This window comes from Jaculus jaculus, chromosome 11, assembly GCF_020740685.1.
Source record: "Jaculus jaculus isolate mJacJac1 chromosome 11, mJacJac1.mat.Y.cur, whole genome shotgun sequence".
Lineage (NCBI taxonomy): Eukaryota > Metazoa > Chordata > Mammalia > Rodentia > Dipodidae > Jaculus > Jaculus jaculus.
The window spans coordinates 48,384,243-48,405,450 of NC_059112.1; the positions used below are offsets into that span (position 1 = coordinate 48,384,243).

At 45.6% G+C, this 21,208-nt stretch overlaps 1 protein-coding gene across 2 annotated transcripts in view; it reads left to right on the top strand.

Moving 5' to 3' along the window:
• Positions 1-21,208, top strand: part of Fam184b (family with sequence similarity 184 member B) — a 163,052-nt gene that overhangs the window by 137,377 nt on the left and 4,467 nt on the right. For both annotated transcript variants that reach the window (XM_045161804.1, XM_045161806.1), the window contains 6 exons: positions 9,607-9,760; positions 11,469-11,626; positions 12,431-12,588; positions 16,139-16,285; positions 18,334-18,451; positions 20,470-20,574. In XM_045161804.1, coding sequence (XP_045017739.1) covers positions 9,607-9,760; positions 11,469-11,626; positions 12,431-12,588; positions 16,139-16,285; positions 18,334-18,451; positions 20,470-20,574 — 840 coding nt within the window. The remainder of the gene's footprint in view (positions 1-9,606; positions 9,761-11,468; positions 11,627-12,430; positions 12,589-16,138; positions 16,286-18,333; positions 18,452-20,469; positions 20,575-21,208) is intronic.

Sequence of the window (21,208 nt, forward strand, 5' to 3'; positions counted from 1 at the left end):
ACTTTGATCAAGCTGTATGTGACAGAGGATGATGACCAATGTTTTTGAAATGGAGACTTTTTTTATTTTTAGAAAAATTTAAACCATGAGATTTTTTTTTATAATCATGGAAAATGTTAATAAATATTTAAAAATTTAAAAAAAAATTAAAATCTTCAAGGTGAATAATGCTTTCTTTAGCTGATCATGGGGGGGTAGTGATTTCCCCTTTTGTTTTTGTAATTGTGATTTAAGTGTTTGGTTATATCTTTTAACAATAGCTTGGCCTCGAGGGTTATATGGAATGCCTGTGGCATGTGTAATTTGTCACGTCTGGAAAAAACTCGTAAAGTTTTGACTTACAAAGTAGGGGCCATTATCTGTTTTAACTTGATTGGGCAGCCTGAGAGTGGCAAAACATTGAAGTATATGACTAATGATATGTTTAGATTTTTCCCTGGCATGTGTAGATGTCCAACGGGCATGGAAGAAAGTATTAACTGATAAAAAGATATATTTAAGTTTTCCAAAGGGGGAATAATGAGTAACATCTATTTTCCAAAGATGGTTGAGGCAAAGGCCCCGAGGTTTACTCTCGAAAGTTTGGAGTGGGGGAAACTGGAGGAAGGGTTGGCAAGACTTGTATGTCCTAATAATCTTTTTAAGATTTTTATTTGGTATTTGGGGGAATCTTTATTTAAGGCCTCTCCAGTTGGTGTGGGTTGGAGAATGAAATTGGATAGCCTCTGAGACAGTGTGATAGTGAGCCACAGAGGCCAATTGATCAGCCAACCTGTTTCCTTTAGACAGGAAACCTGGTAAATTTTGATGGCCATGAAGATGTTGTATAAAGATAGTGTAGACTCTTTGTTTGAGTAGGGCGTGAGCCTGGATCATTAAGCAGGATATAGGGTTGGAATCAAGTCTAATGTGAGCTTTAGTAAGATTGGGCAGTAGATTTATCACATAGAGGCTGTCAGAAAATAAGTTGAACAGCTCCTGAATAGTAGGTAGAGCCAGAACAACTGTAAAAAGTTCTTTGTACTGTGCTTATCCCTCTATATCCTGAGAGATAGACTTGATAGGCTTAGGTTTTACCCTCAATTTAAAGGGGGGATATACAACCAGGGAAGCCTCCAGGCATCCTCCATCTGTAAAGGCAATGAGGAAGTCAGGGTTAGGCTGAGGTAGGAAAAGCCTGGGGGGTCTCCACTCCAACCTGCAAAAAGAGCTTATCCACTTATGAGGGCCATAATGGCAGTCGATGGCACCGAGGAACCCTTTAAGTGTCACAGTGACCCTTATATTGTTTCTTTGGAGCCAAGTGAAATTAGTTATCTTATATGGGGTAATAATGGTGTGAGGCTTAATATTAAAGAGTCTAATGGCAGTTTTTCTTCCTTTAATGATGTAATTAGCTATTTGGTTATTTAAAGAATAGACCCTAGGGGCCCCACCAATCGAGAGGTGAATCCACTGAATAGGCCAGCCCTTTTGGGCCAACAGGGCAGTGGTCAGGGTCTCCCCAGGGAAAACGGAGGGGGAGACCCTGGTTGAATCGTTTGAGATTAGAGTTATCTATGGCCTCCTGGATTCTATGGAGGACTTGTCTCTGCCCTGGTGCTAGAGTTACTTGGGACGAAAGATCAAGGTCCCTTAGTAGGTCAAACAAGGGGGATAATTTCTCAGTGGTTATAGGTATCTAGGGCCTCATCTAGTTAATTTCTCCCAAGAGTTGTGGAGTTGTGGCGAGGTGTAAGAATCCTGAATATAAAGTTGTGGTTTAACAGGTGAAACTGTATCTAGGGTAAGGATTGAGCCCAAGATCTTAAAGGAAGGCACAGTTTGAACTTTCTCAGGAGCTACTTTAAAGCTGTGAGTATGAAGGATAGTTAGACATTGGTGGGTAAGGTCCTGGATTGTGGAGGAATCTAGGCACCTAAGAATAATATTATCCATGTAAATATAAAACAGGGTATTGGGGAGATTGATAAGAGAAGAGAAAATGGATGACAGGTAATATTGACACATGGGTGGGTTAATGTCTTTGGTGGCTACAATCCATCTATTCATGGAGTTGTCATTGAGACCCCGCACAGGCAAGGTGGTGATAGGCTGTCACCCCTTCTCAGACCAACATTGTAGTAAACTGATCCCGTAATGCCCCTGGGGGAAATTTTTTTTTGGAAACTTTTTTTCATCCTATCTATAAATGTAGTCAAGTCCTCAGATGGTTTCTGAGTAATACCCATAAGGGTGGGGGGATTCAGAAGGTCCCTCATCAAGCCTTTCCCATGCTGCCAAGCCCAGTGCCCTGACCTGGTCCCTATACGGATCAGGTATAGCCACCTGTTGAGTGCCTGTAGCATATTGATCAGAGATACCAGAGAGCATCCCAAAAGTCATTGGCACAGGGGGCTCTTGACTTTGGTTTTGTTCTGCCTGTGTATGGCACTCATCTTTTAAAAAGGCACACCACTTAATGTATAGGAGACCCAACAAGACAGCCCTGACTAGGTTTTTTTCGATCTTGGGTTGTATAAGGTTGATGGGCAAGTCCCTGTAACAGTGTCTCAGCCCAAGGAGAGTTAGGTCCATCCTCTGAGACTGCCTTTTTAAGCTCCTTAAGGTCCTGAGCTTCCCATGGATACCAGGCAGCAGGGTGATTGCCCCCAGGATTTATACTGACGGGAAATAAAAAAGTAGCTTTATTTTCTGGTGGCTTGGTGGCCAAATATGAATGAGGGGCTGAGGGGGTCCAGAAAGGGTTAGTCAATGGAGAAGGTAGAGGAGGTCCCCCAGAAGGCCAGGGTGCACTCTCAAAGGGATCGAGTGAGGGGTATAAAGATGTACACTTTTCTGGGGTTTTTAAAGCCTTATCTCTAGGAGGAGTAGCCGGATCAGGCTTTATACTATCTTTTCCCTCTGTCTTTTGTTCATGTTTGGTTGGCCTTGGAGAGAAGCAGCCCTTGAGGGCTGAAATTGTAGGGAGAATCCCTAAGGGAGGTATTTGATCCTTTTCCACATGTGCCCAAAAAACAAGGGCCTCTACCCTCTCCCAAGTGTCCCAATCAGAGAGATTTCCTTCCAGAAGCCATGGCGCCAGCTTAAGAAGGAAATCCCAGGTCTGTCGAGCCTGATTATCAGTTAAATTAAGCCCTCTGCTCTTTAGGAGTGCCCTGAGAGATTTTAAGAGAGGATTGAATTTAGAGGTAGACTGTCCCGTATTATAAAGTTGAGAGAGAAATGTCCATAAAATTAGGGCTATAGCAACCACAGACACACGAGTACAACACAAACACAAGGATCCAAAAGATAGGTAAACATGTTGTACAAAAGCTGCAGATGTAGCTTGCTGGTGAACCAAAAGTGATAGGAAAGAGAAAGAGAATGAAGAAATATTGACAAGCAAGTATAGGTTATAGAAGCAAAGTTTAGCACATTAAATATGAAGGCTGCCTCATAACTTATGAGGGTACACTCACCCGCACACCAATTGACCTCCTCAACGAGAATGCCTCACACAGGGCACCAGTGTGCCGGGTTTCTGTAGCCCCACGTTGGGTGCCAGTTGCTGGGCTCCCCTGGCAGGTAGTGCTGGGGGAGGACCAGGCCCACTAGTTCTTCCCAAGGGGTTGAGGAGGAGGGTGGGTGTCGACAGCCAGGAACAAAACCACTGAGCCTGGAGTCTCATCATCAAAGCAGGAACTCACTTCATTGTTACCAGCAGGTGTTTATATAATGTGGAGAACAAAGGTGGGGATTTTAGAATGGGGTGAGATGTAAGGGCCAATAGCATACAACGACCTCTGAGATGATTGGTTCTAACTCTAACTTTCTGTGTGGAAGTAGCAGGCCAGAGGCCATTTGGCCCCCTGCTGAGTCATAGCTGGCCAGAGGCAGTTTGCCAAAGCTTAGCTAGGCTCAGGAAGTTCCACTAGGCCTCATATCCGGACCTCTCAAGGCCCAACAGTACCACATCTTTATTATCCATTCATCTGTTGAGGGACATCTAGACTGGTCTTGTAATGATCTCCTTATTTCATTAATCTGGTTTCCTGTGTTCTGTTTCAGAAGTTTGTTTTCTTCTTTAATTCCTTTGTTTTCTTCTTTGATTCCTTTGATTTCTTCAAGTCTAGATAAAATCATTTTTTAAAATCTTTGTCTGGCATTTCATCTAAAACAGTCTCATTGGGGGTCTGTTCTGATGGATTTATAATTTTTGGTGGGATTGTATTGCCTTGATTCTTTGTATTTCTTGTATTATAATGTAGCGACTGAGTTGATGCTTGGGTTTTCTACTTATTGGCAGTGTTCTTAGATGTGGAGATCCAACTTTACATACCTTCAGGGTATGCATTTAAGGTTCCCAGTGTAGCACCTGTACCCCAATCTAACCACTGAAGTAATCCTAGGTGTTGAGTTTGTCTCCTAAGCAAGTATTCTAGTGGACTGGGGGGAACAATTTACTGGCAAATTCTAAACTTCAACTGAGCAATATACACATTCAATAAAAACCAGCACAGAGCATGCAAGTGTGGGGATTAAAACAAACAGATAGTCTTATAAAGCCAAAATACCTAAGGGTGTGTGTTGCTGTACACTCTTAGTCCTGTCAGCTGGGGGGTAGAGAATTTTGTTCTGAATTGGGTTCAGCCTGGATCTGAATCAGACCCTGCTCCCAATAATGACAGAAGCAAAAGACAAAGATCCTATATATCTGAAAGCATCAAAGGCAACAATATTTAGCCCCCAAATACAGCTTATTTGAAAATGGTAAAGCCAACCAAGAATATGTAACCCATAACCTGCCCTGACATGGAAAGAGAGATTAGCACTTCCAATGCAGGACTATGTACTTTTTTTTTTTTTTTTTTTTTGGCTGTTGGCCTTGTTACCTTTGGGGTGGCTTCTGAACTCTTTGTTCTGTCTTGCCTTCCAGCTCTGCGGTGCTTTCCTCCACATGATTAACTGTTATTGAGGGTTTCTATAGAGCTTTTCACAAGTCCTATTTACTTTGCATTTTCTTTGCCTTTATCTGTGTAGTATCCATCCCTTTGTCAAGTTCCAATTTCAGGTCATGTTTTGATGCTTCTTGGAATTCATTTTTGCATTTAACCATGTCTTCATTAATCATAGCCAGCTAATGATTGAGATCCTATACTTTTTGGCTCACATTCAGTTCATTTATCTGTCTTTTAAGGTCTCTCTGATTTTTGTCAATTAAGTGAAGCCAAAGACTAGTGAAGAAAGCATGTGCATTACATTTATACCATTGTTGGGTTTTTTGTTGATTTCCTTCCAGATCTGCAATTCACTTGATCAGGGTCAAATCACTTGCTGTTTTCATTTGGAGATTCTATTCCTGTTGTCTCCTCTATGTTTTCATTACAGACTTCCATTATGGGACTGGAGAGTTTTGTTGGAAATCTCTGTTTATTGTTTAGTGTTGCATTTTTCTGCATTTCATCTCAGTGTTGGAGCCTTAGTTAGTTAAGGTGGAGGTATGAATTTTCCCTTCTAGTGTCTTCAGTGAGTATTCTGTTTTGTGTTTGAATAGAAGTGTGGTGGTTTTGTATTTAGGGATGCACAGGCTGTGAAGGGTATAAGTGCTCCAGAAGCTCTGGGCTGGTGCTTAATACCAAAGGCAAGGTTGGAGTTCTGGAGTCTCTTCTACCTGGTCTCAGCTGTGTCTTGCCAGTGACATAGGCATCGTAGCACTTGCCCTTTCCTCCCGACTGGACCCAGCTGGGTATATTGTGGAGGACTCAGAGGTTCCTTCTGGCAGGTAGTTGCTAGATGTTCCTGTGTTACCCTTCTGGGGCTGAGGTGATGCCCCAAATAGTCACCAGGAGGGGGCACAGCATGAAGAAGTGGTTGGAGTCACTGGGCTCCACTGACGAGGCTGATCAGGGAATTGGCTGGTGTGAGGGAGACACATGCATGGACCAAGGGGTGCACCCAAGGTTGTATAGGCAGCACGGGGTGTGAAGGGACTGTGAACTGGGGCAGAATGAGAGGGGCACATGGGCCAAAGAGCACTCTCAGGGCTGCCTGTGGGCAGTGTAGCTGGTAAAAGTGGTTGGTGAAGCAGGGGCACATGAAGAACAAAGGGTTCTCTCAGGGTTGCCTGTGAGCAGTACAGATGGCAAACCTGGTTGGAGAGGCAGGGGTTTACAAGAGCGAAGGGGTACCCTCAGAACCATCTGTGGGAACCCAGTCTGTGAACCTGGTTAGAGAGGCAGAGGCTTGGGCCAAGGGATGCAGGGTTGTGCTCAGTGGCATCTATGGGGAGCGCAGCTGGTAGAACCTAGTAGAAGCAGGGGTGCACATCTGTGGCAAGTAGTGAGGGGCCTTAAGGGTCTACTGGGTTATCTGAGAGTGAGGGAATCAGAAGATTCCTGACTGTTTTTTCTGCACCTACCCAGTGCAGTTCTGCTAAGACCTACTCATACTGGAGCCCCCACAATTCTTGCCTGATAGTCCCCCAAGAGCTGAAGCATGGTTAGGAGGTTGCCATCTTGACTGGAAGTCATGCATGTGCTCTTACTAACATAAAAACACCTTGAGCTGAGTAGCATAGTGGTGCATGCCTGTAGTCCCAGTAGTCGGAGGCTGGGGGGGAGGATTGCTGTCTTGACATGAGTGGTTCTGGGCATGAGACATGTTAGGGGAGCAGCAAGTTGAAAAAGACCAGCCCAGCTGTAAAAAAATTTCCAGAGGGTGTGGGAAACTGTAGTATGATGGTCAGGTCTGCAATGAAATTTTACCCAGCAGGCAGTTCAAGCACACGCCATTTAGCACCTTCTAACTGCTACCTTCTGGTCAGTCTTAAACATATCATTCCCTCCTGCCATCTTAGAGAGATCCTTGAAGAGGTGTCTCATAGACAGGGAACAAACCCAGAGAGGGAGGAGGAAAAGGGGAGCCAGGACCTAGGTGCTCCATACAGGGGTAAACAGAAAGGGTTTAGGAGCCACTGTGTCACTAGACAGTCACCCAGTCAAGGCTGTAGCCAGAAAATAGGGCTTTGGAAGACGTGGATCCAGGGGGAAAGAGGGTGAATGGTTTCTAGGTGATTTAGCCATGTGGAAATTGTGCTGGCCTTGCCTTGTTTCTGCTTTGAAAAGTTGCAAAAAGGCTCAGCCAAAGAATACTAAACAATGTTTTAAATACAGCAGTTACCAATGCAAGGGAAAAACAAGAAGTTGCACACAATAGCACTTTAGTCATGACACTTATCCAAGTTCAGCAGAGAATGCTATACATATAATAATGAATGGATATATACTCCAATACATCAAAAAATTGTAGGACTATGAGAAATAGAAGAGGTATAATGTGGAGTGACCTGAAATCTTCATCTCCCATAAGGAGAAAACACATCATAACCTCAAAAACAATCAAGATAGAGCAGAATAACGATTTTATCTTCCCAGTAATAGTAAATTAGAGAAGAAATTACTAACAGTGATCAACAGCCACTTCAGAGACCAGGATAGAGAGAAAGGAAAATATAACACTAACATTTTTTGCTTAGTACAATTTGGCTTTTTATAATATGTGAGTAGATTGCCCTGACAGAAATAAAAAATAAGCTTTACAAAGGGAATGATACATGCCTGGGGACTATTTGGCACTTAATAGGCACTCCACAAAAAAATAAAGTTCCTGACCAGGTGTGTCCAACCTTTTGACATTACAACATGATAATGTTGTCATCTACAAAGCTCACTCTTGAGAACTGCACAATCAAGTAACCAAAATATCTTAAAATGTTTTAAGTAAGTTTATGATTTTGTGTTGGACTGCATCAGTAGTTAGTCTCATAGCCCACAAGTTGGACATGACATCTGAACATCTTCTAAATGTACTTTCATCCTGCAAGAGTAGTCTGGTGTATGGGATTTCAGGTGTGCTAGCTGCCCCAATGCCAACCTTTGTCTTCATGTGGGCTTTTCTCTCATGGCTGCAGACCTGAATGTATTAATGTAGGGAGAAGAAGCCCCCAGGCTTTGCTCACTTGTAAGGAGGGGCTTCAAGGGCTCTAGGGATTGGACAAAGGACTCAGGTTCTGCCCAGGAGAGGAGAGGGTGTCCTGCTCACTAGGAGCTGAGCTAAAGTCCTGGTAGCCTTTGGAACAGAATCAGAAGTGTCTTCATTGTTGGCTCTAGTCTGCAGGAAAGTGATTCCAAAATGCAATCAGGCTAGAAGTATAACATAGAGCACTTACTTAGTGTATGCAGAGCCCTGGATCTAGGTCTCAGCACGACAAAAACATACAGAGAGCCAAAAAGATGGACAGCAAAGAACCCTCATTCTGATTTAAGCAGCAGACGTACCCACTGATGGTTAAAATGAAGTGCTTAGGTTCAAGTACTAGATCTGCCACTTATGAGGTGTAAGAGCTTAGTAGTAACTTAGGTTTTTTGTGCCTCAGTTTCTTTCCTTCAAATGGCAGGTGACAGTGTATAAGCTATGTGATGGTGGAGAAAGTCAAAAGAGAATTCAGGTCAAGTACTAAAACATGAATGTGTCCAGGAGCTTGAGGTGTTTTTGTTTGTTTGTTTGTTTGTTTGTTTGAGGCAGGGTCTCACTCTAGCCCAGACTGACCTCGAATTCACTATGTAATCTCAGGCTGGCCTCAAACTCACAGCGATCCTCTTACCTTTGCCCCACAAGTGCTAGGATTAAAGGCATGCGCCACCATTCCCAGCAAGAGCTTGGGTTTTGAAGGACTGCTTTAACACTGAAAATATATTCTGTGGATGTGTACTAATGTATACTAGAAGAAGCTGTTGGAAGCTGGCATTATGCTGAGCTCAGGGGAAGACTTTTGATTCATATCCTCTGTCCTCATGGGGCTCAGCTCTAAGGGAACAGGCAGCATTTAAATAGGCTGATATAATTCAGTAGGCCTTAGTGATGAAAGCAAGGTATTTGGTGAGTACATGAACAGGAGAGCTTATACAGTGTGCAGCGTAGAAAAACAGTGTGGAATGAGATCTCTTAGAGGCCATGGGCTGGCCCCCAAAAGAACAGGCTGAACGCCCATTGATGCTGGGGAATTCTCAGGGGTGCATCTCCAGTGGGAGGTGACCACTGGGCAGATCACTGTACATGCTCCTCACTGCAGAGCACCATGTCCAAACAGCAGGCTGCGGACCCTGATCCTTAGCTGTGTGCAGGGATAGAGAGAGACTGCTGCATTGCAGGGCTAGAGTATGACTCCCTCTGGTACAAACCTTCCTTACATGCTTTTGACCTTACGACCTATTTCCCTGGGAATAAGAGGTGACAGGATATAAGACTATATATAACCTACATAAAAAATGGCATATGGCCAGGTGTGGTGGCACATGCCTTTAATCCCAGCACTCGGGAGGCAGAGGTAGAAGGATCACTGTGAGTTCAAGGCCACCCTGAGACTATAGTTAATTCCAGGTCAGCCTGGACCACAGTGAGACCCTACCACAAAAAACCAAAAAAAATTGTATGTGCATATACATGTACACACATATGTACATACTACAGTCAGGCTATCACTGTCTGATATACCTCCATAGGAGAGTAATGAATAAACTAATTTCTAGCTTTATGCCTCCTTCCTCTTGCTTCTTCCCACAGGCCATGGAAGAGCGCTTAAAGAAAGAATCCAGCCACAGCCTCCAGATCCAACAGCAGGCACACCGGCTGGAACTCCAAGCCTTGGAGGAGAAAGCCAGGCAAGAGCTTCACGAAGAGCGTGAGAGGACTCAGGCCCAGCAGGCTCTGCTGCTCGGTAAACATCCAGCTGCACACTTGGAGGGTCTACCCACGTGATCCTTACCTGGAATCCAGTAGCACACTTATGAGAGCCCACCTGCATGGTCCTCACATCAGATCTAGTGGCAAGCAGGGTATGGCCTCAGGGCTCAGAGACATACAGACCAGAGAGTGCCCCATCCCCAGCTCCCTGTGAAACTTTGTGTGGGCTATGAACCTTATTTTCTTTTTCTATAAAATGGAGCTGTAATTATCCCTCTGTCATAGTGTCACTATGTGGATTGGAGATGTTAAGTGTAACATTTACATACACCATGAGTCTAGTGAATAGAGACACTATCATTATTATTCAGTATAACTCAGCTCTGAGCATTCACACAAGTGTCATGGGATTTTAATTCTGAAAACATATGTAAAAGCTGCCAGGAGCTGCCTGTTCTACCTGCCCCATGTTATCCCCAGGATGAAATGCAGCCCCTCTTCCATCTCTACATCACAGCCCACTTACACAGAGTAACCTGGAAGTTAGTGAAGGCAATTAAGATCTCTGGAAACAAGCTGCCTGGGTTTGAGGCCTGTTTCCAACACTCTCTTACCATGTGGCCTGTGCTGTAGTTTGCCATCTGTCCAGTGAGGACAGTAACAGCACTGGCCTCTTAGAACTGTAATGAGGACATTTGGGAATAAATTTCTCCCTGAGAGGTTCTGATTTTAGTCCAAATCCTAAATCCTGCTGGAGTGACATACTGCCTTCTGTCTCCATGATCCATATGAGACCCCAGACCTATGTCAAGGAGAACTTGTGACTGTTTCATTCTTGTAAGAGTTAACATAAATTTGGGGCTGGAAATTTATGTTGTTATGGCTTAGTGGTTGAGGCACTTGCCTATGAAGCCAAAAGACCCAGGTTTGATTCCCCAGTACTCACATAAGCTAGAGGCATAAGGTGGCACATGTACTGGAGTTTGTTTGCAGTGGCTAAGAGGTGCCGACATGCCCATTCTCTCTCTGCATCTCCTCTCACTCTTTCTCTCTCTGCCTTTCTCTCTTTCTCTCTCAGATAAATAAATAAAATATTTTTTTTAGCCGGGTGTGGTGGCACATGCCTTTAATCCTAGCACTCGGGAAGCAGAGGCAGGAGGATCGCTGTGAGATCGATGCCACCCTGAGTACATAGTGAATTCCAGGTCAGCCTGAGCTAGAGTGAGACCCTACCTCAAAAAACCAAAACTAAAATAAAATAAAATATTTTTTAAAGTTAACATAAATTTTAAGATTTCCACTTGAGACTTTCAGCCCCAGAGGTCTCCAGGTCATTTTATAGTCTTTTATTGTTCCCTTGGTTTCCTGACTGGTACCAGTGCACAGTATAGCCTCAGGATGTGGCTCTCTGGTCTTGGACCAAACCATTCAATCTGCCACCCACTCTATCTAGCAGCCAACAGTAGCCCCAACCAGTGGATTCAAAGCAAATAACTACTTGAAACTATGACTACTCACTCCACAATTAAATAGATACATGAATGGCTGGGGGATTTGTTTACCCTTTCTGATGCTTAAAATACAGTGGAGGTGGGATGAGTGGGGGCAGAAGGGTGGTGTGGGGGTAATACACATACCAAACAGGGCACACCTTGAGTGTTCCACACACGGTACTGTTTCTGTTATCCTGGAGTAAATTTGGAGAATGTGGATCATGATCTTCTAATGTTCTTCCTTTCCAGAGACCCTCAGGAAGGAGCTGACAGAGCAGCGAGCTGCCTGCTCTGAGCACCAAAAGGCCCTGGAGGCACTGCAGGCTGAGCTGAGCGCTCTGGACAGTGTGGACAGATGGCAGCCCATCAGCCCAAAGGACAGAGAAGATCACACAATCAGCATGGAGGTCAGCATTCTGTTCCTGCCCACCCCGTACCCTCTATAAAGCAGCAGTAAGGCCATAGGAAGTAGTCCCATAAAGGCGGGCTTTGGGGCTCAGATCACTCCCTTGCCTGAAATGGCAGAACTCCGCTCTTTCCCCAGACCTGGGGACACATGGGTCCTGCAAGCTCCCCTCTTTGAGAAGCAGGAAGCAGGTGTGAAGTTCTGTACACTATTATAACATGTGGGGTTATTGGTGCCACACAGGCCCTGAGAAAGTTAGTCTGAGTCTCTCCCTGGATCAGTGGGGAAATCTCTCAAGATATTCCCAGATTGCATGTAGCCTAGCAGCTGCTGTAGAAGTAGCCATCTTGTCACACTAGTTCAGTGCCTCTCTCCTCCAGCCCCTGCCCAGGTTTCAGTTACTGGACTAATGCCCAGCACCACTTTGTCCCAAAGCCTCAGTGGTTCCCAACTGGAAGGGAAGGCACTGAAAACCTCTCCCCACCACTGGCTGTCAGCATCTGAACTCCAGCTCTATCTCCCCTCGGCCCCTTGGCACCTGCCCTCTGTCCTCCTGCCAGTAGGTGGTGCATCCACACTAGGACCTCCTGCCTGGGCCTGTCGTATCGTGACGGTGACATTTACACGGGGAGGGCATTCGGGTGAAGGGAGTAGCAAGGCCGAGCTGCTTGTTTGATGACAGACAGCTACGTTCCCGGAACCGCAGTTTTATTCAGTAGAGGCCCTGGTTTAGTAGGGCGCCGGGCTGTGCGCAGTCTTGTGTGGTCGCCTCCTGAGCCCGCCTCCCGGCTGCCTTCTCCCGCAGGACGCCCCGGCGGGCGCCAGGCCCGAGGCCGAGCGGGGACTGGACGCGGTGCGCGGCCTGCGCGCGGAGAACGCGCAGCTCCAGGACGCCGTGCTGCGGCTGCGCGCGGAGGTGGAGCTGCACCAGCAGGAGGCGCTGCAGCTGCGCGACCAGCGCAAGTGCGTCGGCCGCCGCTTCCCCCTCCTTCCTTTTCCTTCCCCTCTTCCTCCTCTTTCCTTCATTCCCCCTTCCCTCCTCCCTTTCTCCTTTTCTCCTTTCCTCACCATTCTCTGCCTGTCTCCCCCCCTCCCTCTGACATGCCGGAAGACAGGAGACCAGGTTGTATCTTGGGCACTCCACTCCTTCCCAGACTCCTCGGGACGCCAGTATTTCACAGATATTACTCCTTTGATCCCGGCAAAGCACCAATGCTCTGGGCGTCCTAGGTCTCAGAATTCCAGGTTTGCCCCCAGTATAAGAGCTACTTCTCACGAGTTTATTGGACCTAGGATAGAACCAGAAGAGACGATGTGGTGGAATATTCTCACGGTATTGCACACTCCTTAACTAACTTATGTGAGGTTGAGTTGATCAGCTGTTTCTGGATTCATCCTGTCAGCAGGGGGACACACCATCATGGCTCAGGGTTGTTGTAAGATGCGGTGACATGTATGCAAGATGGTTGGCCCGGTCCCAAGCTTAAAGCACTGGCCTGGTCAATAATATCATTCCCAAATTCATAACCTGTTTTCTTCCTTGTTGGAAGGTTTTTATAAAAATTCAATTACTTGAATAGTACTCTTAAGCTTTTTTTTTTTTTTTAAGGATAAAACAAAACATTCATATTTATCAATCCCAAGGGATAACTCTATTTTCACTTTTGTTTGTTAATGTCATTTTCCTTCTCCATGTTATTTCCTGTTTTATTTATTGACAATTTTACACATGTATATAATGTATCAAAATACATACTGCATTCACCTCCCATTACCTTACTTGCTGAACTACTTTTGCTTCCCAACTTATCCCTTTTCCACTTTCATGAATCTTTATTTTGTGATCCACTGAGTTTGATTAGGGTTGCTTGCATGAGAGATTATCTATTCTTCTGGAGTAAACATTAGCAGTGTGTATCCATCAAGGAATTTTTATACTCTATTTGCTTTTTAGTGTCTCAGTCCCAAGATTAAAGTTATTAATTAAAAATTAATTTTATTTTGATTATTGGTTTTCATTTTGAGAGAGAGAGAGAAAAAGAGGGAGAAAGGAAGAGAGAGAGAATGGGCACACCAGGGCCTTCACCCACTGTGAACTCCAGATGTATGCGCCCCCTTGTGCACATGTGCAACATTGCATGCTTGCATCACTGTGTGTCTGGCTATGTGGGACCTGGAGATTCAAACATGAGTTCTTAGGCTTTGCAGGTAAGCATCTTAACCCCTAAGCAATCTCTGCAGCCCTATTTTAAAAATTTTAATATCCAGAAGATCCCATTTTCCCTCTTATTTGCTATTTGAGTATATTGAGCCCTGCTGGGCCTGTTCCAGCCTGCTATTTGGGTATATTGGGCCTTGCTGGGCCTGTCCCACATTGCTATCAGCCTTGGCTGTATCTAATGTTCACAGCATTTCTTTATAAGGGTGTGGGGCAATGGTTTCAGAGTTTTTATAGTTTGCTTCACCTCACAGAAGTAAGGGGTTATGGTTTGGTTGACAATTGTAACTTTGCCTCTTAGGCGTGACCTAATGAATGTTTCTTAACCTCTTCAGGCCTCAGCTACCCAAAGCATGGTGGGGTCAAGATGGTGCCCAGCACACAGGTTGTTGAGAGAACTGAAAAAGATAGCGTAGAGGAAGCTGTGGCACACCTGCAGTCCCAGGGCTTGGGAGGCTAAGGCAGGAGGATGTTAAAGTTGAGGACAGTGTGGGTCTGGGGAGGAGAGGGAAAGGAGAGAGGGAGAGAACATGCAAACTGGAGCGATGTCAGGCACATAGCACTGACTCAAGCATCAGTGGTTAGTGTTCTCAAACTTAAGCTTACGTCAGAATCACCTCAGAGGTAGAACATTTTCCTATTATAGGCAGAAACCTGCATTTGATCCTTGGTCACATAATCAGACACACAGTGTCACCTGGAAGCCTTGTTGGTTACAGCCTTCCCCCACTGCAGCAGACAGGTTCATGTCACTGAGATGAACTTCCAGACCAGGCACAGTTATGGAGGAAGATATTTATTGAAGCTTACAGATCTAGGGGCAGTTCCATAATGGCATAAGAAACTGTCCCCCTCTTAAAGGACCAAGCAGAGAGAGAAAAATCACAAGCCAAAAAAACTCAAAAGCCACACTACACAGCACACTTTGGGATTCCAGGTGGAACTCAGGCACTTTGCATATCTTTAGACTGACATTTCAAATCCACCACACCTTAGGGCTGTACCCCAGGATCTGCCCAGTGACACCTCCTCCCACCTGGCAGCCAGATATCTAAGAAGCTTTAATAAAGTCATTTATCTATTGGGGAGCATCTGGTTAAACTACCACACCTACCAAAGAAAAAAACAAACAGGTCAGAGTAAGCTGGGCTGGAGTGGAGCCTGAGAAGTAGTCTCCTTTAGCATTAGAATGTAATAATTTGCATTTCTGACCAATTGCTAGGAGGATATGCTCTGGGTCAGCAGATGGCACCATGCTCTCAGTAGCTGCACTGCCAGGGCAGGAGACTTCAAGACAGGGTGAAGCACAGGTTGCTATGAAGTAACTCAGGCCCTCACTGGCCAAGGCTGTGAGGTTTCCCAGCCAAGTCCACCTCCTTGGTGTAGAACACCTTAACTTCAGGCAGATGTACCCTGTGACCCTGAGCAAGTCCCTAAAGTGAGGACGCAGGCTAGGGCAGGGACTAAGCAATTTGGGTTACAGAACCTTCAAGTAAGGAAAGCAGTGATTCCTCTCCTGGGAAAAGGCAGATCCCATAAGAAGGTACATGTACTTCTTGAGGGCGGAAGACCCCTATGGCTCAACTGTAGACCCCCTCTACTAGGTTAAGAATGTGAAAGCTAATGGCTAACCATGGCACATTACCATGTACTGTTCTACATACAAATTAGCCTAATTTCTCCTTGCAATGACCCTGTACAATAGGCACCATTGTCACTTCCATTTAATAGAAGATACTGAACCCAAGGTCACTTAGGAAGTCATAGAGGAGGCCAGGTTCAGGCATCCTGGTCCCAACCACTAGTTTCTTCCACCTTCCACCTGCTTTTCTACCCTGGGCAGGGAATCTCCCAGGTCTCACACTCCCAGGCCTAACTGATGGAGAATCCAGACTCAGCCAGGCATAGTGGTGCACACCTTTAATCACAGCACTTGGGAGGCAGAGATAGGAGGATTGCTGTGAGTTCAAGGCCAGCCTGAGACTACATAGAAAATCCAGTCTCCTCATTTCCTCAGGGAAAGAGATATATTCTTCCTCCTTCCAAGGAAGGCAGGCCTTCTTCCAGTAGTCATTTGCTGATTCTAGGGGAGGGTACTTGGAAGGATTCCCAAGGTGGGGCTTACCTGGGACACACCAGGGCAACTTGAAGACCCCAGATCTCCACCCCATGGGAATCTTGGATAGCTCCCAACCCATGGGGTAAACCCAGCCACCAAGCATAGAAATCAACCTCGAAGTCTAGAGGCTCAGGCCTAGCCCCTGAGTGAGCCTGGCCATGCTTCTACCACCACAGGATGCTGGAAGAAGACCAGCAAGCCCAGAGGGCCAGGGAGGTGGAGGCACTTCGCCAGGAGCACCGGAAGGAGATGCAGGCCATGGTGGCTGATTTCAGTGGTGCCCAGGCCCGACTCCAGGCACGGCTGGCTGCCCTGGAAACTGAGTGAGTAAGACCCTTGAGGGGAGAGGATAGTGGGTGTACCAGAAATGGGTGTGGCCAACTCACCCCAGGGTCCCTAAATATTCCTGTGGACTGGGGAGATGGCTCAACAGTTAAAGGCACTTGCTTGCAAAGCCTAATGGCCTGCATTCAATTCCCCAGCCACCCATGTAAAGCTGAATGCAGAAGGGGAATAAACGGCTGACATTTGTTTGCAACAAGACACACACAACAAATAAACAATAAATAAATAATTTTTTTAACATTAAAGTCCTGAGTTCCAGGAAACTCCTCAGTTCCAGACAAACAAGGATGGTTGGTCAACTTTCATCATATGGGGTTCAGGGCATCTAAGAGAGCTGGTACTGCCTTATGGGCATAGCATACCCTCCCATACACCTGGGAGCAGTCAGAAGGATCCGGGCTTTCTCCTTATGAACATCTGCCCTGACCTAATATGCATCATGAATTTTCACAAATCCTTCATGATAGAAATTATGAAGGAAAATCTCCCAGTCTCATGCAGGCACCCATATATTTATTCATTTGGCAGACAAACATTTAAGGGCCTACTATGTGCCAGGCTCAATCTACCCAGGCTCTGGATTCACAGTGGAGAGTGAAGACAAAGGCCCCACTTTCTTAGTGCTCACACATTCTAAATAGAGGGTCAGATAAGAGGAAAGCACACAATTAACTTCATATTAGGAGGCAAAAGGGCTGGACAGAAGACAGGCTCTGAAGAGAGGGCAGAGGGGAATAAGGAAGGCCTCTGGGAGGAAGTGGCATTAAAGCACAGTGAGGCAGGTAAGTGGAAGAGCAGCTCTGGGAATCTTTCTAATGTACAGCAAGAGCAATGGCTTGCTTCGCTTGGCTGAAGGGAGTGAGTGAGCAGGTTGGTGAGTGATCAGGAGTGAGGTGGGTGGCGGAGCTCTGACCTGGAAGGGAAGAACCTCAGCTGTGTTCAGAACCTGAGGCTGTACCTCAAGGATTTCAGCAGGAGTGACAGCAACAGACTTACCTTTTAACAGGGTACCATCTGCTGAGCAGTGAAGAAGCTAGAGGAAGAAGTGGTTGACAGGTAGACAGAACACTTAGGAGGTAATACACCGGTCTACATCAACAACTGAAGCCTCTACCCCATGGCTGTATAGTGGATTTAATGGTTACCCAGCATTAAATAAAGTTTATGAACCTGTGTTCTTACAACCAGTATCCACTGTCTCCAGTACAAAATAGATCATCCAAAAGTTGCAGTGAGCCAAGCCCAGTGGTGCAGGCCCATAAATCCTAGCTAGTCAAGAAAGCAACTGAAGCAGAGGGTTGCAGGAACAAGGCCCACCTGGGCAGCTTAGTGAGACTCTATCTCAAAATAAAAAGTGAAAAGAGGGCTGGGAATACTAAAGCTTAGGGATAGAGGGCTTGCCTGGTATCTTGGAAGTCCCTGCACTGAAAAATAAAAACACTGCAGAGAGTGAAAGGTTTTACCGCTTCCAAAGGGCACTGGCCATGTGCCAGTCAGACATTACCTCATGGACGGCTCACAACCAACCCCTCAGTTTCTTGTCCACTTTAGAGCAAGGACTCCAGGCTTCAGAGGAAATGTGATACACAAGTTCACATAACCACCAGAAAGAGGCAGAGCCAGGATGAGCGTGGCAGCGTCTCACAAGACCCCTTTACTACAGTCAGCGGACCACCTGCAGCCGGAACTCCCTCCTTCTCCCCGTCCACCCCACACCTGGGGGGCAGGGGAAGGGGGGACTTCACTAGCTATAGCTTTGAGGGAAGGCCAACTCACACCACACTCAAGTCTCCAGTAGATGGCACCAATAGCCACAAAAGGACATTGTGGACCCTGCTGAGCTGGGGTGGAGTGGGGGCATTTTTCTGACCCAGGACTCTAGTCCCCATAGCATTCCTGGCTCTGGAAGCCTGGTTGCCTGCCGCATCTATGTGCACATACTCGAGTCTGACTCCCTGGTCCTGCAGGCTGGGGGGAACTGATAGGAGTTGGGGGACATGGAAGCCAGACTGTCTGCCTTGAACAGACTGAAAGGTTCCGGAGAGAAGCCTGGGAAGGGAACCTCCCGCCCTGAGGACCTGAAGCTCATAGGCCGCCTACAGACACGCTTGAAGGAGAGAGAGGACATCATCAAGCAGCTCACGGTGAGGCTGGGTGGCCACCTGCACATCTATCCTGCCTGCAAGTTCTGGGGTGGGGGTGGGGGGTAGCTGGGGCCTCACTTTGCACCTGGCATTTCTCTAGGTGCCTAAAATAATGCATGACAAATAATCCTTTTTAAATTTTTTTTTCAGCCGGGCATGGTGGCACACACCTTTCATTCCAGCACTTGGGAGGTAGAGGTAGGAGGATTGCCATGAGTTTGAGGCCATCATGAGACTACATAGTGAATTCCAGGTCAGCCTGGGCTAGAGTGAAAAATCTACCTTGAAGAAACAAGAAAAAAAAAATGAATCTTTATTTTTATTTTTCTGATCTTTTCAAGGTAGGGTCTCACTTTAGTCCCTGCTGACCAGGAACTCAGTCTTTAGTCCAGGCTGGCCTTCAGTTCATGGTGATCCTCCAACCTCAGACTCCTCAGTGCTGAGATTAAAGGTGTGTGTGAGCCACCACGCTAAGTCTTTTTTTCTCTACTATGAAAAAGGACTCACCAAAAAACATACTGGGAAATAAAAGACAAAGGGAAAAAATATCATGTTCCCACATCCAATAGCATTTGCTTGATGTTGATAGTGGTTTGGTTTTTGTTGTTGTTGCTGTTTGTTTGTTTGTTTGTTTGTTTTAGCCTACCTAGAGTATTTGAGAAAAATCTAGAGTTGCTTGGCCTCTGAATTTCAGTAGAATCAATCAAGTTTAGTGTTACTGATCTTCATTTTATAAAGATGAGCACCTGTTTTCTAGTTTGCAAAGTTATTCCTTAGACCTCTTGAAAGATTATTTCAAACTCCCTTGATTCTGCACCTGAAAGCCAACAAGGCCTGGTAGTCATTTCTTGGGAATGTCCTTCCTCTTGATCTGTTCCTGGTCACCTACTTCATGTCTTTGTTCCCTACTTTGATTATTGACTTGGAATTATATTTGTAAAGAATTTCTCACTTGCTAAATGTGAAGAAGGAACTGGCAATTGGATTTAAAAGAATACTCAAGGGTTGGAGAGGTGGGTTAGCAGCTAAGGCGATTGCCTGTGAAGCCTAAGGACCCAGCTTCAGTTACTCAGTACACACATAAGCCAGATGCACAAGGTGGCAAATCTATTGAGTGAGTTCCTTTGCAGTGGCTAGAGGCCCTGGCACACCTGTCTATTCTCTCTCACCCTGTCTGCCTCTTTCTCTCTCTCTCAAATAAACAAAACTAAAAAAAAAAAAAAATTTAAAAAAAGGATACTCCAGATTGGAAATGACTCAATGATGAAGTACTTGCTGTGCAAAGTTAGTTCCAAAGTAAGAGTCAGACACTGTACTGCTAGCATCTGTAACCGCAGCACACCTAGAGTAAGAAGGGGCAGGAGACAAAAATCTCCTGGAAGCTCACAGGTAAGTAGCCTGGTAAATGTAGTGATGAACCAAACCTAAAGTTGTCTTCTGACTTCCATATTCCTGCCATGGCGTGTGTGCACCTGCACTCACACACATCTCACATGCACAAGACACACATATAAAAAAAGAATACTTAATACCAAGCCGGGTGTGGTATTAATCCTTTAATCCCAGTACTCAGGAAGCACAGGTAGGAAGATTGCCATGAGTTCAAGGCCAGCCTGAGACTACATAGTGAATCGCAAGTCAACCTGGAACTCATAGCAATCCTCCTACCACTGCCTCCCAAATTCTGGAATTAAAGGTGTGCACCACCACGCCTGGTTTATAATGATGCTTTATATGTAAAATTATATGATGACTTGAATTGTCTTTAAAAACAATACAGCAGGGGCTAGGAATGTAGCTCAGTTAGTAGAGTGCTTGTCTGCATCCGGGAAGCCCTAACCACTGTTCCCAGCAGATGTCGCTGCCGTGAAGGTGCTTCCTTAGCACTCAGTGGCTGAGTTTGATCATCACTGACCTACCCCCTCCCTGGACTCCCCTTCTGTGTTCTGCCCTCCCTGCTCCCTTCCTTCCAGCCCTTTACTTAGGCTCATTTAAAGACACTTATATTGGTTTTCCAGGAAGAGAGAAGATTTCACTATGCAGCGTTCCCCAGTGCAGTGTCCCATCGGAACCGGTCCTTTTCTTTCAATCCTCACCCAGGATATTTAACCCCTTCCATGAAGGTAAATTGGTTGAAACGCATCACACAATTCTGCTGAGTTTTCTCCTAGCAGCAACTGCAGCGTGTTGAAGTGTGTGAAGAATAGTCATTGGAAAAAGGCCCACAGGAATTAAATGGTCCAAAGCACCAACAAATAGTGATTGTATCTGGCTGAGCAGACTAGGTGTGGCCCCATGGGCCTTTGTACTACAGCAATCAGGTGTCGCTATCAATGTTACCTGTTTAGGTGATGGGAGGCAAGGAAACAATAGGCATCTTCTGCGTCCCTTTATCTACAGTGCTTATGGAATTTGTAGTGCTGAGCATATTCATATCCAAGTCTCCCATCCGCTATTACAAGAGCCTAAAAGACTGAAAAAATAGTACTTTTTATTGCTCACAAGATAACAAACGAGGTTGACTTGATGAGATCCCATCTATGGTTTTTCATTCATTCCTTTCAGAGACAAAAGTTTTACTCCAGAAATTCACTGAATGAATGTGAGGAGAGGAAGGGCCCAAACCCTGCTGAGTGTGTTATGTGGTCTTCGATTTTTTAAGTTGAATTATAAAGCATGTCTTTTCTCAGAAGTTTCTGATTAGAGATTATGGACGTAGTGTGACTTTTTGTTTCTCTTGGTTCTGTTTATGTCGAG